The sequence below is a fragment of the Melopsittacus undulatus genome, chromosome 13, assembly GCF_012275295.1.
Source record: "Melopsittacus undulatus isolate bMelUnd1 chromosome 13, bMelUnd1.mat.Z, whole genome shotgun sequence".
Classification (NCBI taxonomy): domain Eukaryota; kingdom Metazoa; phylum Chordata; class Aves; order Psittaciformes; family Psittaculidae; genus Melopsittacus; species Melopsittacus undulatus.
Genome location: NC_047539.1, coordinates 8,891,321 through 8,905,789, shown reverse-complemented (window position 1 = coordinate 8,905,789; position 14,469 = coordinate 8,891,321). Strand labels below are relative to the sequence as shown.

At 43.0% G+C, this 14,469-nt stretch overlaps 1 protein-coding gene across 4 annotated transcripts in view; it reads left to right on the top strand.

Annotated features, from left to right (window-relative positions):
- The window catches only part of TRIM37 (tripartite motif containing 37), a 29,635-nt gene extending 15,166 nt beyond the window's left edge, over positions 1-14,469 (top strand). For 2 of the 4 annotated variants that reach the window (XM_031043559.2, XM_034068886.1), the window contains 13 exons: positions 147-326; positions 1,040-1,154; positions 1,386-1,598; positions 1,921-2,057; positions 3,203-3,300; positions 4,325-4,525; positions 6,593-6,904; positions 8,595-8,723; positions 9,663-9,849; positions 10,521-10,639; positions 12,387-12,539; positions 13,312-13,402; positions 13,759-14,469. In XM_031043559.2, coding sequence (XP_030899419.1) covers positions 147-326; positions 1,040-1,154; positions 1,386-1,598; positions 1,921-2,057; positions 3,203-3,300; positions 4,325-4,525; positions 6,593-6,904; positions 8,595-8,723; positions 9,663-9,849; positions 10,521-10,639; positions 12,387-12,539; positions 13,312-13,402; positions 13,759-13,762 — 1,939 coding nt within the window. In that variant the 3' untranslated portion in view covers positions 13,763-14,469. The remainder of the gene's footprint in view (positions 1-146; positions 327-1,039; positions 1,155-1,385; positions 1,599-1,920; positions 2,058-3,202; positions 3,301-4,324; positions 4,526-6,592; positions 6,905-8,594; positions 8,724-9,662; positions 9,850-10,520; positions 10,640-12,386; positions 12,540-13,311; positions 13,403-13,758) is intronic. The other 2 variants (XM_034068885.1, XM_031043563.2) reach the window with 2 other exon arrangements.

Genomic DNA, 14,469 nt, shown 5'->3' with positions numbered 1-14,469 from the left:
AAATGTTCAGTAAAATTGCCAGACCAGACCACTTCTTCAGCTGGTCCTGTGAGTCTCCCAGATGCATGGTTCTGTTAAACTTGATGTGTCCAGCAGTTCCAGTGTCTTTATTTTGGTATTAATACCTGTGATTTTCCCCTGTGTAGGTATGAGTACCGTGTAGAAATGGTTCACCAGTCCACGAATGATCCCACCAAAAACATAATTCGAGAGTTTGCCTCTGATTTTGAAGTTGGAGAATGCTGGGGTTACAACAGATTCTTTCGTTTGGACTTGCTAGCCAATGAAGGCTATTTAAACAGGCAAAATGACACTGTGATCCTAAGGTAAGGAAGGCAACTTAGCGGCGCTCTTTACTGCTGTCATTTCATGAAGTATCACATCTGCAGCTGAAATAGGAAATAGTTAAGTAATTGAATTTAAAGTAATTGTGACATGTTTTGCCATAAATTGGTTTGAGTGTCAAAAGCTTTAAAGAGAATGTGCTGAAGGGAGTTGTGGAAACTGTATCTCTTTGAGAAGGAGCTATGCTTGGCACTAAAAAGCCTGGGTTAGGGATCTGTAGTGAACTGATTTAAAGGAAAAGGCTGTTTTCTCCCCCTTTTCAGAACAGTTGTAGTGATCATAGGAGAACTTTGGGAATAAAGGAAGTCTGTCATTTAAGAGAACTAATACTGTCAGTGGGAGTTGCAGTGTTAAGACAAAATACAGAAGTTTTATCCATCTACTTCAGATACTCTGTACAGTCCTACTCTTGCTCCTGCTAAATGCTTTGTAGTGTGTTAATGTTGTGAGTGTTGGTTTGTGAAGATGAATATCTCTTGTATAACTGCCATTCAAAATACTTCTGTTGCCATTCAGTGTGCTCAGGATACTGAGTATGGAAGGACATTGTTAAGTTTATTTTATCACTGGATTTCAGGTTGGGTAATATTTTTATGTAGGGCTTTTAGGATTTTCTGGAGGGCACAAAAAAAAACAAAACGAAACAAAGAAGGAAAAAACCCTTAAAAATCCCTTTCCAAATGTTCCTTTGAAGGTTTCAGGTGCGCTCGCCAACCTTCTTCCAAAAGTGCCGAGATCAACACTGGTACATTGCTCAGTTAGAAGCTGCTCAGACAAGTTATATCCAACAAATAAATAACCTTAAAGAAGTAAGTGTCATCTATACTACTGTAAAAATCACCTTTTACTTAAGAGTAATTACCTGGTTTAGGTTTCAGTGTTCACATTTGACAGTTGTGTTTATTTGAGTTGCTATTGGTAGTTTGATATTGGATGTTACTAAAATAATATATATGCAAGTCAACAAATTTACTTGATTTGATGCTTCATTGTTGCCTTCTCTGTATATCCTTCTAATGTGTATCTTTCTGATGTTTCAGAGGCTTGCAATTGAACTTTCCCGGACCCAGAAATCACGAGGCATTTCACCTCCAGACACTCATCTGAGTCCCCAGAATGATGATGGTCCAGAATCAAGATCAAAGAAATCTGGACAAAGTACTGAGGCACTGCTTGAGAATGTTGCTGCTCCAGGATTAGTGCGCGATAGCAAGGAAGATGAGGAAGAGAAGATCCAGCATGAAGACTTTAATGTAGGAATTGTCTTTTTTTCTGCCTCTTTATGTGTAGCTTTTTATGATAGGGTAGTAGTAGAGACATAGGTGAACTTATGAACTGTGAATTAGATTTATTATCCTCTGTGTGGAATTAGGAGACAACACGCTCAACAGCTAGCAGCAACAGATGACATGAGACAGATTCCAAAGCAGATCTAGTTGATCCCACAAAAAAATTTCCAACTTCCCTGGGTTCTACCAGCTTTTACTGTGCTTTGGGTCCCTCCTAATTCCTGTGTGATGCTCTGGGGAGAGAGTTCCTCTTAGTAGCTTTTGGTTTGTTCTGTTTTTCCGGTAGCATGAGCTCTCTGATGGTGACTTGGATATAGATCTTGCTGGAGAAGATGAGGTAAACCACCTTGATGGCAGCAGCTCTTCAGCTAGTTCAACAGCAACTAGTAACACTGAAGAAAATGATATCGATGAAGAGACTATGTAAGTAACTGTCATGGTTTGAGCATGTTTTGAGGGTGTTTTTTGTTCAAGGTTTTTTCCAGCCAGGTGGAGGAGGGGAGTCCGGGAGGAAGGAGAGACAGGACACCTGACCCAGGCTAGTCAATGAGGTATTCCATACCATAGCACGTGATGCCCAGGATGCTTACTGGGAAAGAAAAAGCTGGAGGGAGAGAGCTCTGGAGAAAAATGGAGGAGGGAGCACATGGTGCTCGGCCAGGCAGGGTGGAGTGAGTTATGGGTCGGTGGCTGGTGGGGTGTTGTCTTCTTTTCACTTGCTGTTTGCTGTATCATTATTATTTGTAGTAGTAAATGGCAGTAGGGGTTTTGTGTTATGCCTTAGCTATTAAACCGTTCTTATCTCAATCCGTGGGGGCTACATTCTTTGGATTCTCCTTCCTAACTCTCCGGGAGTAGGGGGACTTGGTTTAAACCACGACAGTAACCTAAAGCCTTTCAAATCGCCACCTTGTCTGACAGGTTAATCCTAATTCCAGTAGAAACTGATTGATTTGCTGTAGCAAAGGGTGTGGGTAGACTCCAGTGTGATGTGAAGGCTGTTTCCTAATCTGCAAACAACATGAGCTGGTAGAGTTAACATTAAACATTGGAATTTTCGGTCAGTTTGTTACCATTTTTCTGATCTCTTAATTTTTTGTTTAGTGTTGTGTTCTGTCTGACAAGTGATAGTCTGTGAAGGCTTTTTCCCAAAACACTATTAAGGCATCTGTTTCTTCACTGTAACGAAAGAGAGGTTTGGTATTAGGAAGTGTTGTAGTAGTAGGAGAGTGATAATGAGGACAGTTAAACTAGAGAATTTAAGGCTCTTAGTTGAGATTATGTCAGATCCTGGAATCTCCATTGAAACACATTAATGTGTTGTAACACATACAAATATAGAAGTTTGCAGGATCATATTTTACAGTTTAGTTATGTATGGCACTTTTGGACTCTTGGATAGCAAGTCAGTCACCTTTGTTTTTATTTGTTCAGTTTATGTAGCTTAGGATGCAGAAAATACTATTTACTGTGTTTAATGTTTTCAAGGTATGTGCCATAATGTTTAAGAAGAGCTGAAAAAAAGTTAATAATTATATTTCTTGTTTTCCACCCAATCATCACCTAAGGTCTGGAGAAAATGATGTGGAATATAGCAGTAATATGGAGTTGGAAGAAGGTGATCTCATGGAGGATGCAGCGGCTGCTGCTACTCCTGGAGCATCAGGTATGAAAAACAGCCTTCATGGTTCCCATATATGCAAAATGCTGCTGGATTCCTCTTCTGTTCTTGGAAGTGACGCCAAGCTGCGTGTTCTGCAGGCATTTCTATTTTTGGAAATGCTGCATCATGTGGTTCATACTGATTATTGCAGTGTAGCAGAAATGTTTCATTGGTTCGATAGAGAGAAGGGGAGACAGCTTCTGAATGTGCTTGTTTAAAAAATTATGCATAAGTTTAGAGGGAGGTTTTTCTGCCTCTTGAAACCCCTTCCATTCTGATCAAAAGTAGCCTGATGAACAGTTTGTACTGATGCCTGTGTGGCCTCTGAATGTGTGACACATTCACTTGGATTTTTATGCACTGTAAAACATGAAGGATGTGGAGGGAATTAAGTGAAGAATCCTTACAAGTCAAGCAGAAATACATTGTAAATGCAATAATGAGAAGGTGCTCTAAGATTACTTGAAGCCTAGAGATGATTATAGCCCAAATTAGCCATAGGTTGATAAGATTCTGAAAGAAATACGTGTATATGGAGTGTGTTTGTTTATGGCAAAGATACTGGAAGTGGTGTTTACTGGCAGTGATGTTTGTGCTACTGTGGGAGTGTTTGAAAGACACAGCTCCTTAACTGTCCTGCTTTTAGCTGCTATTTCAAAGCTACTTGAAAATTTCTTGTGAGCTAGGAAGCTGAGGAACATGCCTGTTACCTTCTGAAAGGCTGGTTGTTAGAGCAGGAGCACAGTGGCTGTAGAAACAGCATTCATTTAGGAGGTTTTAGAAAAGAAATCTTAACAGCATTTGTGAAAGCTGGCACAGTGTCTTCGCTTGAGCTTCTTGCATTTACCTGCTTGTGCTGTTTTCCAGTCTTGAGTGCAAGTACTGTCAGCAGAATAAATGCTTTTTGTATTGATTTGTTTACCAGTCTATTTATTAAGAGAGTACATAAAAGGTATGAAGTGTAGAGGAAATAATGTGTCACCTGTGTCCTGTGTATACACACTCTTTCTCTATAACTCTTTCTTAGGTACTAGCCACAGCTACATCAGTGCAAGTGGAAGACCTTCAAGGCGGGGAGGAAGTGCCCTAGGCTCAACAGCCAGTAGCAGTTTACTAGATATAGATCCCTTAATTTTAATCCACTTGCTGGATCTAAAAGACAGAAATGGAATGGAAAACCTCTGGGGCCTTCAGCCACGTCCACCTCCCTCTCTTCTGCAGAATAGAGGTAACTACATCTGATACACATTCTGATGTAATTCCAACCTGGAAGTGTCTCTGGGGATGCGGTCCCAGAGTTAGAAGCAGATTTGAGGAGGGAATAAAAAAGGATGACATGTAGCCCTTTTCATGGAAAGCTACACTTCCATATCCTCATCTAGGCTCATCAGAATGCTGCATCCTGCTGTCTCCTCACATGTTCTTTGCCTTAATGGTTGACCTCAGCTTGAGAACAGCGGGTGACTCAACTGGAAACCAAAGTGTGGATCGGGAAGCTCCTTCTCATCTTTCCTTGGGGGATATGACTGAACCCTTGGCTGTTTTGTGCAGCAGCCTTCTAGAGATGCTGTTCATGCAACTTTTTTGACTGAAAATGTGGGAGATGAATGAAAGGTCCTTTTCTAGAAGGGGTTAGTGCTGAGAGACAAAACAACACAAAATGGCTGTCAGCTGCCGAAGTAGGTACACCTCTTGCCTCACACAGTTTGTACACTTGGTGGCTGAGAGTACCAAGAGCACCATTTATACTGATAAGACATAAATCCTGGAATTTGCTTTAGTATGAAAAAGGCATTTAAACCCAAACTAGGAAAAATGTGTGTGGTACTGAAGCTGGGAAGGGACATGTGGAAGAAACATGGATCAAAATACTGGGAGCCAAAACCAGTGATGGTATTTAAATAATTGAAGATTTGGAAGAGAGTCTGTGGTTCAGTTAAGACTCTTCAACCAAAAAAAGCGATTAACTTCATGTGCAGCAAAAGCAGTTAACTGTCAATTCCAGCACCCCTGGCTGTTGCTGAAGGCTGTTTGTTTCTCTTATTAGTGAAGAATTTAAATTAGATCAAACCTCAGTGATACATTTATCATGATTAACACTTACTTGAAGGTAGCTGGCCCACTACTACAACATCTTATTTCAGGTTATTCTGAAACAACCGTTTGGTGACTTAATAGAACAGAAGAGAAATAATAATGGTCCGTTTGCTCCAAACTCTTGCTTTGGCTGCAGCGATGACATTGCTGATACTGAATCTAAAAGCTGGCTCAATTATTTGTTCTTTTGTGATTAGGTTTTAAAATGTTGCCACGTAAACAGTTGAGTTTTCAGCTGAATGTAATCCATGCTTCCAAACATGGAAGTCCCTTCTGTGACTACAAAAAGGGGAGGCAGCACATGAACTGTAAGTCTCAGTTCTGTTCTGGCTGGAAAAAGACTGATTCAAAAGGACCTTAGGTGCGGACGTTGCATTTGGTGCTGTCCTGCTTGAGCAAGATTAAGGTCTGCCTAAGTGGCTTCCTTGTCATCTTTGGCTGATCACTGCACAGCTGAAATGGTTGGTTTTGCTGAGGTTCCCTTAAGATTTGACTGTTCCCAGAGCTTATTCAGGTCAGTCAACTAAGAGAAAGCTGCTACAACATTTGGATTTTGCCATACTTCACCTCCTAAGGTGAAGGTTTCCAAGAGCCACTTGGCTTTATGGTTTTGAACAGCTGAATCTGCAGTGAAACACTTACAGAATTCATAGTGGTTCAAATAAACATCAAATGTGATCTAATTCTGGCTGAGCAGCACACAGGCTTACTTGGGTATTAGCTGCTCAACCTGATCTTCTGGTGTTAGGTGCTTAAGGGGATTCCTTCCCCAGTTGCAGATTTCTGTGAGGTCTCTGTTAATGGGGTGTTGTGTTGGTGGTATGAGAATCTTGGACAGGCACTCAGCAAATGTTACAGAAATGTGTAACAAATTTGACTGGCATCCAGGCTTGTGAACTGAAGCTGGTCTGGCAACATAGAGGAGCAGCTCAGTTGTCATCAAAGTTCATGCATTAGTATTGGGAGCCTTGCTTCTTCCAGTGAGAATGTTCTGGGGTCTTCTTCCATGACAGGCAGGGAATGGAAACCTGTCCTGGTAGCTGTGCAATGCATGCAACCTAAATGTGGTGCAAGAAGTCTGTCCCTCATTTTTATAGCAGGGCAAAAGGTAGAATTCTTACAGCTGCTAAAAACAGATGTCTGTGTTTATTTGAAAACAGTGTTATTTACCTGTTGTGTTAACTTTCCTTTGGTAAAGCATCATCCTATTCTCTAAAAGATCGAGACCAGCGGAGACACCAGGCTATGTGGCGTGTGCCCCCTGACTTGAAGATGCTGAAAAGGCTCAAAACACAGATGGCTGAAGTTCGAAGCAAAATGTCTGATGTGAAAAACCAGCTGTCAGAAGTGAGAAGCAGCAACCCTGGCTCATGTGATGGACAGCCCACCTTCTTCTCCATTGAGCAAGGCGCTTTAGCTGCCTGTGGAACGGAAAGCTGTAGCAAGCTGCAAGAAATAGGAATGGAGCTACTGACAAAGTCTTCAGTTACCAGTTGTTACATAAGGAATTGTAAGTGCATTAAATGTCACCTTTACAATGTTGGTTGTATAGGGGTTTTTATATATCCAGGCATCTGAAATAGACTTCTTACAGTTACTCATGCTCAAGTTCAGCTATATGAATACAGAAGCCTAAAACCTGCACTGCCTTACTTTCAGTAAATGTGAGTAATATAATTTTACAAAACATTTTTAGGAAACATTTCAGTAAACGTTACTGAAGCTGGTTTCAGTCTTTCTTGGTAAAAGCACCAAAACTTTTGCTCCACAGCCAGTAACACACCTAATGCAGTGAGAGTAAACGTCTGAGTAAACTTCAGAGTTCTGAAGTTTAATCCAGTATTGAATTGATCCTACCTGAAGGTCATTTCCTGTTGACTGCTGCTCTGTGTCTGGCCCATCTATGAACTTGATGCTTCCCGATGTTTGCCAGTGAACAAAATTAAAACATTCCAGATTTGTTATACTTTAATAACTTGAAATCTTGCCAAGGCTGGGAGAGGCTTTGCCTTTTGACAGGTGGCTTCTTTCAGAGAGGGCCCTGTCTGTTCAGTTCCTGTCACTGAGTTGTGGTGGCAGAGCTGGTAAGCCAGTGTGGAATCTTTAGGATGCCAGCATGAAGGCTGTGAAAGTACTCTGCTGTTTATGATCCTGAATAAAAACTCTAGTTGTTAATTCTCTCTCAACTTCCCTGTTGCCTGGGAGAGATGATTTTGTAGCCTTCTGAGTTTTGATTCAAGTTATTACTTGAATCATTTTGGACCCAAGATGAGTAAGAAATACATCATACACATGAGCACACTAAAGAACTGGTAGAACAGTTCTGTTTCTCTCCATCCCTTTTAGTACTGACCTGCAAAACAGCTTTTGCAGCTCCAGCAAATACCTGTTCTGTATTTCATCAGTCCCACAGAGCAGAGAATTTCTTCTCTGAAAAGAGAAAGTTAAAAGTTTGGAGCCCTGAACTCTGCCATCAATAAGATGTGGAAGGCTCAACCCACTTCAATGGAAGTGCTAGCTTTTGTTGTGTGGTTTTGAATGCTATCTCTTTCTTAAGCAAATGCCTCATTCCTCAAAAGTTATTAAAGCACTGGGTAGGAGGAGAGGATTAGGCTTGTGGTGCTCTGTAAAACAGGAGCAATCTTCTGGTTTTGAAGCCTGGATCCCCCACCTCCAAGGGGTGACTGCAGAACTTGGATTTGCTGTTCCAGTTAGAGTTGCTCTGTTCCTCTACCTGGAGTTTCTGTGGCAAGATCCACAGTATCACATGCTCCAAGAATGGTTCATTTGGGAAGTGGTAAACTCATGAGAGTCCCATAACCTGTCTCTCACTCTTGCTTTCAAGGTCCTTTGTTACACTAGGCTTTGAATTTAAGAGCTGAAGGGATGGTTTGGGCTCCCCTTAATCCTTTACACTCTCATCATGATGGTTGAAGGAATCTGGAGAGTGGCTTTCTTAAGGACATCTTGGTGTAAGGCAAGTGAACATTACTTTGTATAGTCTTGGCCACATCTGTAGATAGCCAAGCTTCCCTCTATCTCACATCTTTGACAGGAAGGATGAGGAAGGAGTTTTGTGCAGGACTGGGAGTTAATGAGCATAGAGACTAAAATGGAACTTAACTTCATTAAAACAAGCAGAAGGGCAGAGTGCTGCAGCACTCTGACTGAACACTTGTCACATCTTAATATTTTTGCAGCTGCAAGTAAGAAAAGTAACTCACCCAAAACTGTTCGCTCTGGAGCAGCAGGTAGCCTCTCTTTACGGAGAGCTATGGACTGTGTGGACAGCAATCTTCGCTTAAAGGGAGACACTCAAACTTCTGAAGGTAAACATCTTTGTGAGATGGGGGGCATCTCAGCATCCCATGTACAAAAGCTTTTTAAGAAGTCTTACTTGGCAGCTGATGTTTCCCTGAGACTTGGCTGGATCCTTTCTCTAATATAGTTAATTATGTTGTACCTTTGGTAGCTGATCTGTGAAAGAGAGCCTCACAGATGACTTGCGGAATGTAAATATGTGTGTTAACAAGTTCTGATCTCTGAAGATGTTTCAGGAACTAACTTTACAGTGAGAATCATAGATCAGAAAGTACTGACCCATGTTTAAATTGTTATTTGCCTTAAAGGGAATTCAAGAAAACCCCATGTACATGTGAGAAAGAGTATTGCTACTGTGGCCTCTGAGTTTTAAGGTGCTCTTCCTTGAGTGGTAATGAAACTTCTAACACAGGACTTGTGTTTTGCCCCTTTTAAGTGTTCTGAGGAGGAGTGGAGTACCAAAGGTGTTTTCTTACAATGCTAAATGGATACAGAAGGCTTGGATGGGAAACTGGAAAATGACAGAGTCATTTAGATAGTGTAACTATAACCTCTGCACACAGCTTCACCCTTGTCCAAGGCTTGAAAGGCTGTGGCCAGGCAACTTCACATTGATAGCTGGGAAAATGACAGTGAGGAGGGTGTCTGTTACTGGAAGATAAATACAAGATGAGTTTTAACTACACAATGTGGGGAAGGATTCGTCTATAGTCTCCCATCAGAAATGACAGCTGAAACAAAAGCTCTATGTGATGAGGGGGTGGATATACCAGATGGTTTGTGTTGCCCATACGTTCACTTGAAACTGTAAGGTTTTAAGCATGAGGGTGGGGCAGGTGTGCTTGTACATACATGTGTTTGGAACCAAGCTGGTGCTGTGAAACAGCTGTGTGTTCAGCTTCTTGAAATAAGGCTCGACATACTCAGAGTTCTCCCCCTTTTCTCAGGTGGCGTAGGGAGCTCCAAGTTGAGTGGTCGGCACCATTCTGCCAGGACCCTGGCTAACAGCAGTGTCCCCGAGTCACTGCCAAAGACGGAGGACAGGCCTTGTGATGGTTCAGATTCTGATATGGGAGTTTCTGGCTTAAATGGCTTAGCTGCTGTAGAGAAGACAAGGAAAGTTGGTGCTCTAGGGTAAGTATTTATTCTCTTCTCCTCTTGTTATCCTCCTCACCCACCTTTCCTTGATCTAGGAAGAAAGACACCAATCAACTAAACCCAGGTGCTTGTAGCATGGAAGAGAAATTCCTTTGAAGTTTATTTGGTTGCTGCTGTTCCCTCTGGATATCGATTTTTAGTTTAATAAATAGGTTACAAGTCATCTTTTCAGTTTGGGTTTTTGTTTGGGTTTTTTGTTTGTTCTTTTATTTGGTTGGTTTTTTGTTTGGTTTTTATATTTCAATCGGGTGTGGGTGCAGTCTGACACTGGGATTGGGAAGCCAGGCCCATCGGTGTTCCCACTGTTCCTTGCAAAATACCCTCTAACTGAAATTTACCATTGACGGTTTCCCCGGTTGAGATGGTATTCTTCACTTTGACTCTAATTTTTCAGCAATGTCATAATAACTCCCTGTTGTCTGACAAAGCAGAGTTCCATGGGAGTACTCAGGGTTTTGGGTTTTTTTTTCCTAAATACCTGGAATCACCATTTTTTGTGAAGATGTTAAATATTTCTGCATCAATCCAAGCTGGAAATTTAAGTGGGTATGCAAGAGAGGTAAACAATGAGTAAAACTGGAAGTGGGACTAGAAGGATTAAAGCTGAATCTAACATGAGTTTTTCTACTTCTCAATTCTCCCTTAAGGTCAACTTCTAAAGGATGTCGTACAGAAGGAGCCCAGTCAGGTGGTCTGGAGAGCAGCTCTGACACGGGTGACCTACAGGCTGTCCTTTCTGAGGGGGCTTCTGCAGGGCCAGAAGAAGGTAAATTAAATGTTGTAGAGGGCAAATGTAGTTTGACCACACACCAGTCTGGGATGCCCCATTTCTGTAATAGAAATAGTTGGAAGGTGAAAGGAAAAGAGGAGGAAAAAACCTCTCCATCAAACCCAAAATGTGTTTTCATGGTGATTGACCTTTGCTGTAACAATTGGCAGCTGTAGTGTGAATCTGAATGAGGATTGAATTCTCTCCTCTGGGGAGAAATGGCAATGGGACAGTGCAGGAGGCAAAGACCCGGTGCTGTTACATGGAGCCATCTATTTCTCTGGACTCCTACTTGCTTTTCATACCTCTTAATAGGGCTCCAGGTCTTTGCTTTGGTGTTCAGTTGCATGGCCTTGAAAATAATTTATCTAATTAAAATAGCAATCAATGACCTTGGCTTTTAAGCCTGCTGCTGTCAGGGACAACACGTTGGTAACTACCTCCACGTCCGCACTAGAATCTCTCCAACACTTCATTCTTGTCGGGTGCTGTGGTACGTAAGCCGGTTTCCTTAGAGACTTGGAGGAAACTTTTCCCCCTCCCTTCCTGCATCCTTTCCATGCTGGAAAAAAAATATTATTGCATTTTTTTTTCTTTTTTGAAAGTCCACACAGAAGAGTTTTTCTTATCTTGCTAAAACTCTGCTGCCTTCCACCCCTGCACTAATTTGAATTTCAATGACTGAATTGTAGCGCAAAGCCTATATTAAGGTGCCAGCATCCATCTCTAGCTGCAGTGTGCAATATTGTGTAGGAGTTGGCATTTACAGAAGGTCTCTCAGTGACAAAACTGAATTTCTGCTCTTAGTCACTGCAGTGTGATCGTGATGCGCTCCTGCAGCTCTGCCATTATAGCAGAGAACCTAATAGGAAAATGTTTTAAGAACTGAAATACTTCATTGTTAAAAACCCCAGGAAACAAACTTTACTTTTTTTTATTCCTTTTCAGAGGAGAAACTACAGTAGAGCTGGTAGCTCAACTCACTTTACTTGCTTTTTCTTAGCAATGAGTATCAGCTCTTAAGTGAAAGAGCAGAGCAAACCCCTTCCGTCTCCCACAAAACTGTGCAAAAAGGAGCATGTTCATCTCTGCCAGTGCCTGCTCAGTGTTTGGCAAAACAAAAGTAGCCACCTTGGTTATTAACTATTGTGGTTCTTTTTGTAGGAAAAACAGGGTTTTTTTGTGCCTGAGACTTGAACAGAGTATTGCTGCTTGAAAGGTGTGGTGGGTGGATACATCTGGTCCATGGGTCATGCTACCTCTGAACTGTTAGAAACCTCCTCTAGTGGAAGGTGTCTCTGACCATGGAAGGGGTTGGAACTGGATGAGCTTAAAGGTCCCTTCCAGCCCAAACCATTCTAGGATTCTGGGGGGAAAAATAGCTACTTTTATTTTCTGTCCTCACTGCAGAGGTGAGCAGAGCAGCTGGCAGGGGAGCACAACTCAGGCAAGAAGGGGCTGTGGGCAACAAAGCCTGCCTCAGCTGGTGATATGCTGGAGCTCCTCCTCTTGTGCCAAACAGCAGAATGAGGGCATTCCCAAAGCTGGTACCTGCTGTTCTGTTCAGTCCCTTAATGTTTTGGTAAATGCATCTGGCTCTGAACGTGCTCCTTGTCTTATTCTCCTGCCAGCTCTTGGGATTTGATATTGGTTGCTCCCACATGTGAAGACATTGAATGCTTCAGTCACATTGGTCTTGCTGCCATCATTTTTGGCTTGTGGGTCTTTTTGGGTTTTTTCACAGCTGGCATATGTCAGAAGCATGTCCTTCATCTCCTACCAGGAATGAGCAGCGACAGCGACATTGAATGTGACACAGAAAACGAAGAGCAGGAAGATGGTGCCTCTGCCTCAGTGGGGTTTAACCAGGCCTTCCCGGTCCAGTCCTCCAGCGAAGGTAGGAGTGACCAGGGAGCCCACCTCCTGCTCCTGTCGTGCTGGATGCTGCCACAGCAGAGGTTGCTGAGGGTGCTGTTAGGGTATCAGTACTCAAGCAAGTGCCAGTGAGATCTGGAACTCCTCTCTTGGGATCCTAATAAACAGGTCAGAAGGGAACTTCTTCTAGCCCTGAGAAGTCAGTTTAGGTAAGTCTCCCAGGGAGGTTATGGGAAACCCAGAGCTTCTGGCTTGGAAACTTCTTCCACACTAGGACTGGTGCTGTATGTCAGCTCCTTTCAGAGAAGTAATTGCTGCCTTAGATGTGGATTTGCATTTTCCTTGGCAGGAATGTGCTTTGAGCACTTCAGTGTAGTTTCCAAAACTCATCTCATAGTTCTTTGAAAAGCTTTAACCTTCTGATCAAATAAAAGCTGTGAGGTGACAGCTGATGCTGGATGAGGTTGGCTTCTGGTTGAATAAGCATCCCACACTGCAGTAGCAGCATGGCCAAACAACTTGCCTCTGTAATTGGAGTTTCCTGCTTTGCTGTGTGTCTGCAGCAGACACTAAAACCACAGCTCATGGGAAGAATCACAACATTGTTCATATCTGTGCTTGACTTAGAGATATCTTAAATTTAAGCCCCTGGGGCAGTTTTAACTCAGTGTCAAGTGCATTGTGTGCCAGTATACTGGGGATGAAGTACCACACAGTGGGCTCTGCCAGTAGCAGAATGTTCATTTGCTCTGTTCCAGTTGCTCCTCTGGTAATGGATGCTGGTTCTTCTTTAGTTTCAGCCTCAGAGCGGTGCACAGCATTCCCAGAGGGTGACCAAGCTGGTCCTGATGATCTCAGCTTTGCTACTGGAGAAGACAGCACCAGGTAAGGGTAACTGCTCAGCCTACAGGGTGGTGGTAGCTCTGGGAATGCTCCTTCCCTGTACCACATCTCAGGTTTGCAGCGATGAGGGGCAGGTTCACCTCACTGGTGATGGACAGGCAGGTGCTGGGGCTCCTTCCTGCCTTCCCCAGGGCCATGTTGCTTTTCAAGGCAGTCTATAGCCACTGTGCAGTGCCACGGGAGGGCTGGGTGGGTTTGCATTGCAGTGTAATGTCAGTAGAAGACCCTGACTGGATTTAAGTACCTGGTATGAAGTTTTGATTCATGAGACTCTGCTTGAAGTCCTAAAACTGTCCTTACATGTCTGTTTCACTGACAGCTGATTTTCTTTGGAGCAGGTAGAGAACACATTCAGGGCCTGAAGACCTGTGGCTCATGTCCTTGGGAAGAGAGGCGTTTATTCGCTGGAGCTTAGCCCAAGGCTGTTATTCGTGGCTGTGAGCACACTACGTTCTGTCCAGCACTCTCATATGGTTCTTCTACAGTTGTCTTAAGCCAGTTACTGGGGTGAAGTGACCTTTGGAGGTCTTACACTAATGTCTGCATTCCTGCTGGCTCTGTCAGCTCACATGCTCTTAAGAAGTGCCCCAGAGGTGCTGAAGCCCCATTTCAGGCTGCTGCTGTCCTGTTGCATCCCTGGGCTAACCGTGAGTATGTGACTGTCACAGAATCACAGAAACCCAAGGGTTGGAAGGGACCTTGAACGGTGTGAGCGGGTTGTGCAAGGCTGCTGAAGCTGGCAGATGGGATGGATGGAGTTGGGGTGAAGCAGCTGCTGTTTTCCTCAGTCATGACATGGACCAACTGAACCCACCACCACCCTCTGCCACTGCGTGTTGCGTTCTGAGCTGCTAAACTACATGTGACACTATGGTGCAAGCCAAATGCCTGGTCAGTGACAAAGCATGAGTAACTGTCACCGTTCTTGTCCGTGTCTCTGCTGGCTGTACCAGTGTTCCTGTCTGTGAGTGTTCCACAGTGTAAGTGCTGTACAACTCCTAGTTTAAAACTGTTTGCACTTTGTTAATAAAATGAATGTTGAAATCTGA